The following is a 14,827-nucleotide window of genomic DNA, read 5'->3' as shown; positions in this document are numbered from 1 at the left end:
TCATGGTCCAAACATACCAAGACAGTCGTGAAGAGGGCACAACAAAACCTTGTCCCCCTCAGGAGACTGAAAAAATTTGGCATTTTATATATATTTTTATTTAACCTTTATTTAACCAGGTAGGCCAGTTGAGAACATTTAATTTACAACTGCGACCTGGCCAAGATAAAGCAAAGCAGTCTGACAAAAACAACAACACAGAGTTACACATAATCAAACGTACAGTCAATAACACAATAGAAAAATCTATGTACAGTAGAACTACAGTCGTGGCCAAAAGTTTTTATAATGACAGAAATATTAATTTCCACAAGTTTGCTGCTTCAGTGTCTTTAGATATTTTTGTCAGATGTTACTATGGAATACTGAAGTATAATTACAAGCATTTCATAAGTGTCAAAGGCTTTTATTGACAATTACATGAAGTTGATGCAAAGAATCAATATTTGCAGTGTTGACCCTTCTTTTTCAAGACCTCTGCAATCTGCCCTGGCAGGCTGTCAATTAACTTCTGGGCCACATCCTGACTGATGGCAGCCCATTCTTGCATAATCAATGCTTGGAGTTTGTCAGAATTTGTGGGTTTTTGTTTGTCCACCCACCTCTTGAGGATTGACCACAAGTTCTCAATGGGATTAAGGTCTGGGGAGATTCCTGGCCGTGGACCCAAAATATCAATGTTTTGTTCCCCGAGCCACTTAGTTATCACTTTTGCCTTATGGCAACATTCTCCGTCATGCTGGAAAAGGCATTGTTCGTCACCAAACTGTTCCTGGATGGTTGGGAGAAGTTGCTCTCGGAGGATGTGTTGGTACCATTCTTTATTCATGGCTATGTTCTTAGGCAAAATTGTGAGTGAGCCCACTCCCTTGGCTGAGAAGCAACCCCACACATGAATGGTCTCAGGATGCTTTACCGTTGACATGACACAGGACTGATGGTAGCGCTCACCTTGTCTTCTGACAAGCTTTTTTTCCGGATGCCCCAAACAATCGGAAAGGGGATTCATCAGAGAAAATGACTTTACCCCAGTCCTCAGCAGTCCATCCCTGTACCTTTTGCAGAATATTAGTCTTTCCCTGATGTTTTTCCTGAAGAGAAGTGGCTTCTTTGCTGCCCTTCTTGACACCAGACCATCCTCCAAAAGTCTTCGCCTCACTGTGCGTGCAGATGTACTCACACCTGTCTGCTGCCATTCCTGAGCAAGCTCTGTACTGGTGGTGCCCCAATCCCGCAGCTGAATCAACTTGCTGGACTTTCTTAGGCACCCTGAAGCCTTCTGCAGAAATGCAGTGGAAATGCTTTTGGGGATTCAGTTCATGTGCATGGCAGAGAGGGACTTTGCAATTAATTGCAATTCATCTGATCACTCTTCATAACATTCTGGAGTATATGCATATTGCCACCATACAAACTGAGGCAGTAGACTTTGTGAAAATTAATATTTGTGTCATTCTCAAAACTTTTTTGGCCACAACTGTTCAGTGTGTGAAAATGTAGAAGAGTATGGAGGTAAGGCAATAAATAGGCCATAGAGGCAAAATAATGACAATTTAGCATTAACATTGGAGTGATAGGTGATGATGTGCAAGTAGAGATACTGGGGTGCAAAAGAGCAAGAGGATAAATAACAATATGGGGATGAGGTGTGTGCTATTTACAGATTGGCTGTGTACAGGTACTGTGATCGGTAAGCTGCTCTGATGCTTAAAGTTAGAGAGGGAGATCTAAGACTCCAGCTTCAGAGATTTTTGCAATTTGTTCCAGTCATTGGCAGCAGAGAACTGGAAGGAAAGGCGGCCAAAGGAAGTGTTGGCTTTGGGGGTGGCCAGTGCAATATACCTGCTGGAGCGGTGCTACGGGTGGGTGTTGCTATGGTGACCTGTGAGCTGAGATAAGGCGGGGCTTTACCTAGCATAGACTTATAGATTACCCGGAGCCTGTGGGTTTGGCGACAAATATGTAGTGAGGGCCAGCCAACGAGAGCATACAGGCCGCAGTGGTGGGTAGTATATGGGGCTTTGGTAACAAAACAGATGGCACTGTGATACACTACATCCAGTTTGCTGAGTGGGCCCCAGATCCTCAAAAGGGCCCCCAGATCCTCAAAAGGTTCTACAGCTGCACCACCATCAAGAGCATCCTGACCGGTTGCATCACCGCCTGGTATGGCAACTGCTCGACATCTGACCGTAAGGCGCTACAGAGGGTAGTGCGAATGGCCCAGTACATCACTGGGGCCAAGCTTCCTCCCCTCCAGGATCTATATAATAGGCAGTGTCAGAGGAAAGCCCATAAAATTGTTAGAGACTCCAGTCACACATAGACTGTTTCCTCTGCTACCGCACGGCAAGTGATACCGGAGCACCAAGTTTAGGACCAAAAGGCTCCTCAACAGCTTCTACCCCAAAGCCATTAGACTGCTGAACTCCGGACAATTTACATTGACTCCCCCCCCCCCGTACACTGTAGTTACTCGCTGTTTTTTTTGTTACCTATGCATAGTCACTTTGCCCCCACCTACATGTACAAATTACCTCGACTAACCTGTACCCCTGCACACTGCCTCGGTACCGGTGTCCCCTTTATATAGCCTCGTTATTATAATTCTTATTGTGTTACTTTTTATTTGTGCTTTTTATTTTAGCCTTCTTGGTAAATATTTTCTTCTTCTTGAACTGCACTGTTGGTTAAGGGCTTGTAAGTAAGCATTTCACTGTAAATTCTACACTTGTTGTATTCGGCACATGTGGCAAACATAGATTGATTTGATTTGATTTGAATTCTGGTTAACATTCGGTGGAACACAGAGGTGTTAATTTCTCATCTGCATGGTTAGGCAACACAAACACACACACACGCACACACGCACACACACACACACACACACACACACACACACACACACACACACACACACACACACACACACACACACACACACACACACACACACACACACACACACACACGCACACATACATACACAAACACACATCCTGTCAGCCAACGTAAACTCTGACTAATAACAGGATGTTGGTTCATCTATAGAGCAACTACACTGAACAAAAATACAAACACAACATTTTAATGAGTTACAGTTCATATAAGGAAATCAGTCAATTGAAATAAATTCAGTAGGCCCTAATCTATGGATTTCACATGACTGGGAATACAGATATGCATCTGTTGGTCACAGATACCTTTTATAAAAGGTAGGGGTGTGGATGCAGTGTGACACATCTCCTTTGGATAGAGTTGATCAGGATATTGATTGTGACCTGTGGAATGTTGTCTCACTCCTCTTCAATGGCTGTGCGAAGTTGCTGGATATTGGCGGGAACTGGAAGACGCTGTCATACACGTCGATCCAGAGCATCTCAAACATTCTTAATGGGTGACATTTTTGATGAGTATACAGGCCACTGGGACATTTTCAGCTTCCAGGAATATTATACAGATCCCTGCAACATGGGGCCGTGCATTATCATGCTGAAACATGAGGTGATGGGGACGGATGACGTTAATCTGGTCAAATGTGAGTTCCCTAAAGCAACGGTCACTTATCTCGGCAAAGTGATCAGTCAGGGCGTAGTTTTCCCAGTGGTATGGTTGGTTATTATTTAAGATTCTGTAAGGACTCCTCCTCTGTGGTAGCACCCCTGACCGACTTGCTTAAGGCTCAGGTGAAGTATATTTCGTTGGACAGATGTCAAGCTGCGTTCGAGAACGTGTTCTGCCCCAGTGCTTGTTGCCCCTCGTTTGAATCATCCATTCATACTCCATGTAGATACTAACAATGTAGTCGTTGGCACTGTTCTGTTGCGGGCAGATATTCAGAGGGTGGACCGTCCAATTAGTTACTTCTCTAAGAAGTTTAACTTGAACCAGCTCAATTATTCTGTAGTAGAGAATGAAGTTATTTAGGCTCTCCAACATGTTGATGTGTATGTTGGTTCGGGTGGCATCTCTCACGTGGTGCACACAGATCATCATGCCCTGACGTTTCTGCGATCCTTGCAGAACCCTAATCAGAGGCTTATGAGGTGAGTGCTGTTTTTGCAGCCGTACAATTTGGACTTTGGCCATATTAAGGTCAAAGAAAACATCCTTGACATGTCCCGCTCCCCTATGCCGTAGTTTTTTGTTATTGTTTTGGATAACTTGCCTATCCTCTCCTGTTTCACTCTTGCTTCCCTGGTTCTGTCTGTCTTTCTCTCCCTTTTAAAGTGCTCCTTGGGATCTGAGGTTGCTGAGGTGGGAGAGGGAGGGGCAGCCTGGAGGACAGAGGTGGGTCAGGGGGTACAGGTGGGAGAGAGAGGGAGGGGCAGCCTGGAGGGCAAAGGTGGGTCAGGGGGTACAGGTGGGAGAGAGAGGGAGGGGCAGCCTGGAGGGCAAAGGTGGGTCAGGGGGTATAGGTGGGAGAGAGAGGGAGGGGCAGCCTGGAGGGCAAAGGTGGGTCAGGGGGTATAGAGTGTTTTCTTTATGTTTAGTAATAAGTGGAGCAATAAGGCATTCGTTTTTGTGTGTTTTGGTTCTTTCTGATTTGTTTTTATTTCAAGTTTGTGGTGGAACCTCGTTCATTTTGGGGGATCAGCTGGTATCTCCTGTTTGGTAGTCTGCTTGTTCCAGGAGGCCAGTCTGCAGAGCTGGGAGGATCGCTAGCTAATGTGACGCACCTGGGCAGGCTTGGCCTGAAGGCTATACAAGTTGGCTGACTGGCAGGCTGGCTTCCACCGCCTGTTTTCACCATACAACACACCACATACACTACTGATCCTGTTTGGGGTTTTAGGCTGGGTTTCTGTATAGCACTTTGTGACATCGACTGATGTAGAAAGGGCTTTATAAATACATTTGATTGAATTTGATTGATCCTACAAATGTCCATAGCTGATGTTACATTTATTTATTTATTATTATTTAGTTTAATAAATGTATTCCTTTTTACATTTAAGTTATGAGTGGTTTCCCTTTGTTGTTACGAACTATGAGCCAGGTTGTTACAGGCACGACAATGGGCCTCAGGATATCATCACAGTATCTCTGTGCATTCAAATTTCCATAGATTAAATGCAATTGTATTCATTGTCCATAGCTAATGCTTGCCCATACCATAACCCACCCCCACCATGGGGCACTCTGTTCACAACGTCTGCCATCTGCCCAGTACAGTTGAAACTGGATCCATCTGTGAAGAGCACAGTTCTCCAGCGTGCAAGTGGCTATCGAAGGTGAGTATTTGCCCACTGAAGTCGGTTACGACGTCGAACTTCAGTCAGGTCAAGACCCTGGTGAGGACGACAAGCATGCAGATGAGCTTCCCTGACAGTTTGGGCAGAAATTCTTTGGTTGTGCAAACACACAGTTTCATCAGCTGTCCGGGTGGCTGGTCTCAGACGATCCCGCAGGTGACAAAGCCAGATGTGGAGGTCCTTGGCTGGCGTGGTTACACATGGTCTGCAATTGTGAGGCAGGATGGACATACTGACAAATTCTCTAAAATGACGTTGGTAGAGAAATGAACATTCCTTTTTCTGGCTACAGCTCTGGTGGACATTCCTGCAGTCAGCATGCCAATTGCATGCTCCCTCAAATCTGTGACATTGTGTTGTGTGATTTAACTTCACATTTTAGAGTAGCCTTTTATTGTCCACAGCACAAGGTGCACCTGTGTAATGATCATGCTGTTTAATCAGCTTCTTGAGATGCCACAGATGTCAGATGGGTGGATTGTCTTGGCAAAGGAGAAATGCTCACTAACAGAGATGTAAACCAATTTGTGCACCAAATTTGAGAGCAATAAGCATATTGTGTGTATGGAACGATTCTGGGATCTTTAATAACAGTTCATGAAACATGGAACCAACACTTTACATGCTGTGTTTATGTTTTTGTTCAGTCTACATGAACTACAATAACCAGTCTGGCACAGGACTAGCCAATCCCCCTCCAGGAGATCTACAAGGAGTGGGGTCTGCAGGGTTAGGTCATTACCAGCACTACACACCTTATTCCGTGGCCACATTGGGAATTTGTCTAGAATTTCAGATGGAGCCAATGCATTTCCAATGGGAGTCCTCCACTGTCTGACAAATTACAACAGAGATGATTGTCAGGGATGAGATGTACTTTTGACAGACGGAAATTATATAAGTCGTATATGATTTTATCCGTGTTCATGCATCTGAGTAAGAAGACTAATGATTGGTTCATTAGGCTAATCAGGTGTATAACTAAAGGCTGCATACCCTGTAGCTCTCCAGGATCAGGGTTGGCCACCCTTGGTCTCACAGCCTAAAACCCAATGCTGTACAAAGGTTAAGGTTGCGACTTTTCATGTGTCATTGGGATGGGGTCAAGATGATGTCATCACCCTAAACCCCACACTACAGCCAGCTGACCAAATAAAAAGTAGGAGCACTCAATCTTGGACATAAAGGACAAAATCACATTATATTCCACCTACTACAGTATGTTTCATTAGTAAAGCCTTCATCAGAGCATGTTTAGCTCAGTCGTTAGGCCATACCTTAAAGAGTCCATCGGCAGTTACTACATGTGTACCCATTGATTCTTGAAGAATATAACCTAGAAATACCTCGCGAGCTTAGTTCAACTGTCATAACTGGCAGTCTGATCTTCTGAACGGCCATCCTGGGAAAGACCCGTGTCACATTTTTCCATTCGGAATGCTGATGAAAGGGTTTCCTCTTGATCTGCGCTGATGCAGCAGAAACTCCCGACAGTCTTTCATTCACAAAAAAAGGAGAGGAGAAGAGTGAACCGGAGGTGCCACTTCTGCTTTTCAGGCCTTTATATAACCTCAACCCTGGTGAAGACTGACACTACAGAACTGACCCTGCGCTAAGCTGAGCAGCCTGCCAGAGAGGAGAGAGAATGGATTCATCTATTTTTTCAACTTGTATTGTACCAGTAAAGATGGTGAAGATCTGGACAGCAGCAATCGTCATAGCAACGCTGGTCTGGACAGGGACAGGTGAGGAGAAGGGAATGTGTGTTAGGTGGTTAGAGGTGGAAGGTACATGGTTTTTGATGATGTGTTTCTTTGAGACTGTGTAAGTATGATTCTGACGAGGGATGCTACCAAAATGCATCCGTTTGTTCTGACATCTGCTGCATTTAAAAAAGTGATTGAAGAATGTTTCAGTGAGTGTGGTTGTTCCTTTATTCAAGTAGACCTATACTGTATGCCTTTTGAATTCAGTGCACAGCTACTTTTTGTTACTACAAACATTTGAGCTGAGCACGCCAATTTTTCTTTCTATGAAAACTATTCCCCCTCCTCAGTAGATGGAGAGAAGCTGTCGTCGTGCTGTAAGACAGTGACCAGGAGCGAGGTGACCGATCCAATCACAGGCTACTGGACTCAGCACTATAACGCTCCCTGTGTACGGGCCGTCATGTAAGGAACAGATCTTTTAGTCTTTATTCCATTCATCCAGTTTAGTCTCATATGTTGTCACAAGGTGCTTTACGGTATGTGGTGTCCATGTTGTGCCAAAACCTCCAGACATGTTGTGTCATACCCCTTCAGTTTCAGTGTTAACAAAGTTTCTCCTGCAGCTTGGAGACGGAAAAGGGCCTGATCTGTTGTCACTATAAACAACCCTGGGTACGCCGCAAGATTCAACAGTTTGAGTAAGTTAGCTATCACACACGCACGCTCACATGTGCACACGCACAGAGAAAGAACAAATGAGAATAGGAAACTGATTGTGTATTTTTTTTCTCTTCTAGAATGGCCCGCAGGAGCTCATCATCTCCCTCTCTCTCCTCCTCTCCACCCTCTCTCACCTCCTCCCCTACCACTACCTCCTTACCTTCCTCTCCTCCCTCAGTCAACTTCTCTCCCCTGTCTCTCACTTCCACCCTTAGGTCTTTACCCTCCTCTCCCCCTTCTCTCTCCTCCTCTTCCAACTCTCTCACTTCTACCTTCTTACCCTCCTCTCCTCCTTCTCTATCCTCCTCTTCCAACTCTCTCACTTCTATCTTCTTACCCTCCTCTCCCCCTTCTCTCTCCTCCTCTTCCAACTCTCTCACCTCTACCACTACCTCCTTACCTTCCTCTCCTCCCTCAGTCAACTTCTCTCCCCTCTCTCTCACTTCCACCCTTAGGTCTTTACCCTCCTCTCCCCCTTCTCTCTCCTCCTCTTCCAACTCTCTCACCTCTACCACTACCTCCTTACCTTCCTCTCCTCCCTCAGTCAACTTCTCTCCCCTGTCTCTCATTTCCACCCTTAGGTCTTTACCCTCCTCTCCCCCTTCTCTCTCCTCCTCTTCCAACTCTCTCACCTCTACCCCTACCTTCTTACCCTCCTCTCCTCCTTCTCTCTCCTCCTCTTCCAACTCTCTCACTTCTACCTCTACCTTCTTACCCTCCTCTCCTCCACCTCTCTCCTCTTCCAACTCTCTCACCTCCACCTCTACCTTCTTACCCTCCTCTCCTCCACCTCTCTCCTCCTCTTCCAACTCTCTCACCTCCACCTCTACATTCTTAACCTCCTCTCCTCCAGCTCTCTCCTCTCCTCTGTCTGTTTCCTCCTCTCTTCACTCGCTCTTCTCCTCTCTTTTCCCTGCTTCCCCCTCTTCTCCCCCCGTAACTTCCTCTCACCCCTCTCTGTCCCGCTCTCCCTCCTATCTCCTCTCCTCTCTTTTCCCTGCCTCCTCCTCTCCTCCCTCAATCACTTCCTCTCCTACATCTCTTTCCTCCTCCCCTCATTGGGAATCAACCGAGAATGCCTTGACTCAGCAGTCAACAGCCAACCAATAGAATCATTGCCAATGGCTGAAGTCCCACTAAAGTTCCACTTCCTCATATCTAAAAAAACAGACTTCCAATTTGCATATTACACTCAGATTTGATATCTTTTTAGTTATTATTTAATTCAGTTGTCATCATTATTTATGAAATATCTTCAAGGCCAGTGTCTCGTGTATTTATTAGTTAATTTCTTCAAGTAGTTATGATGACTTTTCGTTATACATTACCAATGAGTTCTTAATGAGTTCTTAATGTTATTTAACACATTTATTTATTAAGTACTTATACATTTAATTGGTTTCTTTTTGATCAATCAATGTTATTTTAAGAAATGTTTGTAAGAGAAATGTCCTTTTCTACTTATTTATTCAACAATAATGAGTTGTAAAACATCAGAAAATGGATGAAACTGAAATAGAAAATAAAATGATGGAAACATTATTTTGAGTTGTCAGTCTGACTGTTTTGACATTGTGGTGCAGACACTATGCATTTGCAGCATCAACTTTTCACACCTTCTGGTGTTCGTGTGTGTGTGTACCCTTTATGAATTCATCATTCTCCGAAACACTGCTGCAGGGGTTGGGAGTGTTGGTGGTTTGTTAATGGGCAACAAAAAAAATAACAGAGAAGGAGAGGGGGGGGGGGGGGGGGGCGGAGGTGTGACTATAGCATTACGAATACTGACCACATCACACCATAACACACACACAAACAAAAAGAGCAAGGTGGGTGTTTCCACCAGTACGGTATATGTAACCCACCGTCAGAAACGAAACCCCTGACACTTCCACCGCCTTTCACAGATTCATTACGACGGTTACCAGACCAATCAGTACGACCTCCGACCCGTCTCCCTATTAGCTAGTGCCTAGATGTGAATGTTTGTCTGTCAGTCAGTCATTTATTCATTAATTCAGTCAATATGTCCATGTTCCAGTCCAGGACCGTCTCGCTGGCACTCCTGATCACCATGTGTGTGTACCTCTCCTCTGTCTCTGCCAACTGTGAGTATTGATTCACTGATTGATTGAACTACACATATATTGTTTATATTCTAGAACTATATATGAATATACAGTATATGCTTTATACTATATTCACACACACATTAACATGCAGAACATGTTATAATGCGTTTACAGTTACCATTGAGTTGTACCACTGTAGTGTACCACTGTAGTGTACCACTGTAGTGTACCACTGTAATAGGAAGCTTGTTGATAGACCCCCTACAACTCGGACACCTCTCAGACCCAGAGTGGTCCACGAACCACAGTTATCTGGACTTTTTTAAATATATTTTAACTGTTTAGTTTAGCATGTTTGCTGGTAACGGAACTGATTGCAATTTTTTGGTAATCAGATTACATGTACAGTGCATTAGCATTGATTTTTTTCCACATTTTGTTAAAAAAAAATCCTCCTAAATCTACACACAGTACCCCATAATGACAAAGTGAAAACAGGTTTTTAGAAATGTTTGCACAGTTATTAAAAATTAAAAACAGAAATACTATTTACACAAGTATTCAGACCCTTTGATATGAGACTCAAAATTGAGCTCAGGTGCATGCTGTTTCCATTGATCATCCTTGAGATGTTTCTACAATTTGATTGGACTCCACCTGTGGTAAATTCAATTGATTGGACATGATTTGGAAAGGCACACACATGTCTATATAAGGTCCCACAACTGACAGTGTCTGTCAAAGCAAAAACCAAGGAATGAGGTCGAAGGAATTGTCTGTAGAGATCGGAGACAGGATTGTGTCGAGACACAGATGTGGGGAAGGGTACCAAAAACTGTTTGCAGCATTCTTAAATGGAAGAATTTTGGAACCACCAAGACTCTTCCAAGAGCTGGCTGCCTGGTCAAACTGAGCAATCGGGGGAGAAGGCCCTTGGTCAGGGAGGTGACCAAGAACCCGATGGTCACTCTGACAGAGCTCCAGAGTTCCTCTGTGGAGATGGGAGAACCTTCCAGAAGGACCACCATCGCTGCAGCACTCCGCCAATTAGTTCACATTCCAACAGGACAACAACCCTAAGCACACAGCCAAGACAACGCAGGAGTGGCTTCGGGACAAGTCTCAATGTCCTTGAGTGGCCCAGCAAGAGCACAGACTTGAACCCGATTGAACATCTCTGGAAAGACTAAAAATAGCTGCGTAGCGACGCTCCCCATCCAACCTGACAAAACTTGAGAGGATCTACAGAGAAGAATGGGAGAAACTCCCCAAATATAGGTGAGGCTGTAATCGCTGCCAAAAGTGCTTCAACAAAGTACAGAGTAAAGGGTCTGAATACTTATGTAAATGTGATAGAAGTTTTTTAAAATGTTTTAATACATATGCGAACACTTCTATAAAACTGTTTTTTCTTTGCCATGATGGGGTATTGTGTGTAGATTGATGAGGGAAAAAACATTTGGATACATTTTAGAATAAGGCTGTAACGTAACAAAATATGGAAAAAGTCAAGGGGTATGAATGCACTGTAACTGATTACATGTAATTAGTTCCTCCCCAACCTGTGCACGCACAAACACAGACACAGAGATAGACACAGACACAGGTCGGTTGATTTACACGTTGTTATTCTTTGCTGAGCCATCAGACACCTCTGAGGTGGGACAGGCTTCATGTCTTTATAGTTTCCTGTCAGACTCTCACAAAGATAAAATGTTTATGGTTACTTTAGAGATCTCACAATCTCACTTCCCCCCCCCCCCTCAGATCGTCGGCCCAGTAAGGTGACCACAAACTGCTGCACAAGTGTGTCTGACACTCCCATAAAATCTGAACTGCAAGGATACCGCATCCAAAACTCCATGCCACCCTGTGTTAACGCCATCATGTAAGTCTCAAACACCCACCCACACCCACACCCACACACAGTAGTAGTAATAAACTCTGTGTCTTGTTTCAGCTTCTACACAGTGAAAGGTGAGAAGATCTGCTCTGATCCCAAAACACCCTGGGTCGACAGGAGAAAGAAAGGTAAAGAGGACACACACACACACACACAAACACACACACACACACACACACACACACACACACACACACACACACACACACACACACACACACACACACACACACACACACACACACACACACACACAGAGTTTAATCTGGATGTCTCTCTCTAGGTTTAAAAGTGATGAAAAAGTGAAGAAGCCATGCTTGACCATTTCTGGAGCCTTCTGTACTGTAGATCTGCCTCCCTCTACAAGCCTCCCTCTACAAGCCTCCCCCTACAAGCCTCCCCCTACAAGCCTCCCCCTACAACCATCTAGAATAGTTTTCCACATGTTTTCCTTTTCTGTTATATTTTGATTATTGTATCTGGTCGTTAGGACCTACACTTTGTTCTGTGGAAATGGACTGAATAATATATATATTTTCAAATATAAAATACTTGTTATGACAGTCAGTCTCTTATTTTGACATATTTTCTGTTAGTTTGAAGATAATTAGTCTATTGTTGTGTTTATGTTGATCTAAAACCACTGGAAAGCATACAAAGTGTGCTGTCCTGAAGTGATACAGTGTACAGTTTGTCTATGGGTTACTATAGCAGTGCTGAGAGGAGAAGTCTAACCTCATAGCACCATCTAGTGGCCAACTGGGACCACACAGTGTGACTGAGTAGGACCACACAGCATGGCTGAGTAGGACCACAGATGCGGTGCTCAGGAGTGGGTGAAAATGTTCCTGATCTCATATTCTATTCTGAGTACAATGAGTGGGGGTATGCTGTGTGTCACCTTTATGCATGCACGCGCACACACACATGCACGCACAGAGTGACCTGGCTGTTGAAAGAGCAGCGGGGGCCTGCAGATAGTAAGTGTTTTATTTACGTAATGGCTGATCCTCTATGTATTATTAAAGCTCTAAAAGACACTCAGTCCATTCAGAGAGAGACAGATGAGGAAAGGTAGATGATAAAAGGTAGGGAGAAAACTGAAGAGAGAATACAGTGTATGTAATAAAGAGAGGGGAATACAATGGAGAGGGGGTAGAGAGAGAGGAAGAGAGGGATGAGTGGAGAGAAAGAGGGTGATCAAGCAGTCTAACGTGTAAATAGGAGCGTGATGACCCCGTGTGTGTGTGTGTGTGTGTGTGTGTGTGTGTGTGTGTGTGGGAGCCAATAATAGTTGTTTTTGCCTTCTCAACCCCTTAGCTCTTTAATGAAGCAGTGAAGCTATCAGACACACCAATATATCCTCTAGAGAGAGAGAGATGAGAGGGATGGTGAGAGAAAGAGGCATGAGTGGAGGACAGGAGTGGCAGATGGTTATTCTTGTTGAGGTTAATTAGTCAGAGGAGTGGGCAGAAATGGCTGGGGAGATGGAGGGATCGATGGAGAAGGATGGAGAGAGGAGAGGGATGGAAAGAGGAAATTGAGAGAGGAGATGGAGAGAGGGATGAGTGGAGGACAGGAGTGGCAGATGGTTCTTCTAGTGGAGGTTAATTAAAACTCTGAAGGCAGGAATGAAGGAATAAGAAAGAAAACGAGAAGAGGTGAGGAGAGTTAATTGCAGGGCAAGGGGCAGCTATACAGTGTGACAGTTTAGGACAGAGAGCTACAGAGAACAGATGGTTGGGTCTCCAAAGCAGATCCTAGCAGCTTAGAACTGACACGTGTGTGTGTGTGTGTGTGTGTGTGTGTGTGTGTGTGTGTGTGTGTCTGTGTGTGAGAGAGAGAACGATGGACACACAATGCTGAAACCAGGGCATCAGAACACTCAAGAGAACCTCTGAGGCAGACTACAGGGCACCAGGTGTGTGTGTGTGTGTGTGTGTGTGTGTGTGTGTGTGTGTGCGTGCCAAACTCATTCCAGTGGAAAACAGAAATGCTTCAGGCTTCTGTCTCATAAACATAGGATATATGATGTTCTATAGAGACCCTTAGTTAGCTTCTGAAGACACACACGCACGCACGCACACACACACACACACACACACACACACACACACACACACACACACACACACACACACACACACACACACACACACACACACACACACACACACACACACACACACACACACACACACACACACACACACACACACACACACACACACACTATGGCAGCATGGACAGCTCCTCAAGGGTTACAGCATGTATGGAATAAAACATCCAGCCTCTCTTGGCACTGTGGTAAAAGTTAATCTGTTTATCAAACAAGCAAATATCTTGAAATATCTCTATCTCTGTTACAAATGTTCCGCTTTTCAGTTTCACCTCAACTTGTATTGTTTGATTGACTGGTTGATTGAACCCAGATCTACTTTCGGGGTCAAAGAAAGAGTTAGACCCAAGTCTGGGGTTACACAGCTGGAACTACTGTCGTGTCACAGTGAGGTGGTCTCTGTCTGCAGGATGGATTGGGCTCTGGAGTTCCGCTGGAAGTGGGTGGAGTTATCAGTCCCGTTATGGCTGATTGACCCCCTGTGTAGACGGTAGTCCCTCCACATGTAGCGCTTCAACGACACACTCCTCCACTTCAACTTCAGCTCCCCCTGGACCTGCACACACACACACACACACACACACACACACACACACACACACACACACACACACACACACACACACACACACACACACACACACACACACACACACACACACACACACACACACACACACACACACACACACACAACCTTAGAGAGTATGGTTACAGAGAACATTTTGAATGTAATGTAATATTACATTGAGCTGACTGACCTCAGTATTGAGGAAGCAGTAGAGGATGGCTACCATCAGGCCCTAGAGGACACACAGCACACGGCAACATCAGCAGCTTCTATACACACTATACATGTCATAAACTTATTACAACACCATGTGGAACATATATAGGCATATACAGAAAGATCCTAGACCTGGGTTAACCTGGATAGGGTTAGGGGGGTTAAAGGTTAAATATCAGGGGTTAAGGTAGCGGTATACCTGGAAGGACCCCAGTACCAGGTCAAACAGAATCTTGTACTCCTCCATCCCGTCGCTCTCTGT

At 44.7% G+C, this 14,827-nt stretch overlaps 2 protein-coding genes across 2 annotated transcripts in view; one reads left to right on the top strand and one right to left on the bottom strand.

Moving 5' to 3' along the window:
- Window positions 1-9,468: 9,468 nt before the first annotated feature.
- Window positions 9,469-12,220, top strand: LOC110535393 (eotaxin). Its single transcript, XM_021620372.2, has 4 exons — window positions 9,469-9,792; window positions 11,524-11,644; window positions 11,717-11,787; window positions 11,943-12,220. Exons 1-4 carry the CDS (start codon window positions 9,711-9,713, stop codon window positions 11,963-11,965), a joined length of 297 nt encoding a protein of 98 aa, XP_021476047.1. The 5' UTR covers window positions 9,469-9,710; the 3' UTR covers window positions 11,966-12,220.
- Window positions 12,221-13,967: 1,747 nt separating this feature from the next.
- LOC100136266 (vasoactive intestinal polypeptide receptor type 2) overlaps window positions 13,968-14,827 on the bottom strand; it is a 21,988-nt gene continuing 21,128 nt past the window's right edge. The window contains 3 exon segments of the mRNA NM_001124527.2: window positions 13,968-14,334; window positions 14,540-14,581; window positions 14,765-14,827. The exon segment at window positions 14,765-14,827 is cut by the window's right edge and continues 76 nt beyond it. Of these exon segments, the coding sequence (NP_001117999.1) occupies window positions 14,161-14,334; window positions 14,540-14,581; window positions 14,765-14,827 (279 nt within the window). The 3' untranslated portion in view covers window positions 13,968-14,160.

This window comes from Oncorhynchus mykiss, chromosome 11, assembly GCF_013265735.2.
Source record: "Oncorhynchus mykiss isolate Arlee chromosome 11, USDA_OmykA_1.1, whole genome shotgun sequence".
Taxonomy (NCBI): domain Eukaryota; kingdom Metazoa; phylum Chordata; class Actinopteri; order Salmoniformes; family Salmonidae; genus Oncorhynchus; species Oncorhynchus mykiss.
Note: the sequence above shows the minus strand (reverse complement) of the source record. Positions and strands in the feature narration are given on the sequence as shown.

Bases quoted from the DNA above. Each gene is read 5' to 3' on its own strand.
- LOC110535393 (XM_021620372.2), top strand. From the start codon at position 9,711: ATGTCCATGTTCCAGTCCAGGACCGTCTCGCTGGCACTCCTGATCACC. The intron at 9,793-11,523 runs GTGAGTATTGAT...CCCCCCCCTCAG, and splicing joins CTCCTCTGTCTCTGCCAACT to ATCGTCGGCCCAGTAAGGTG. The intron at 11,645-11,716 runs GTAAGTCTCAAA...GTCTTGTTTCAG, and splicing joins CCCTGTGTTAACGCCATCAT to CTTCTACACAGTGAAAGGTG.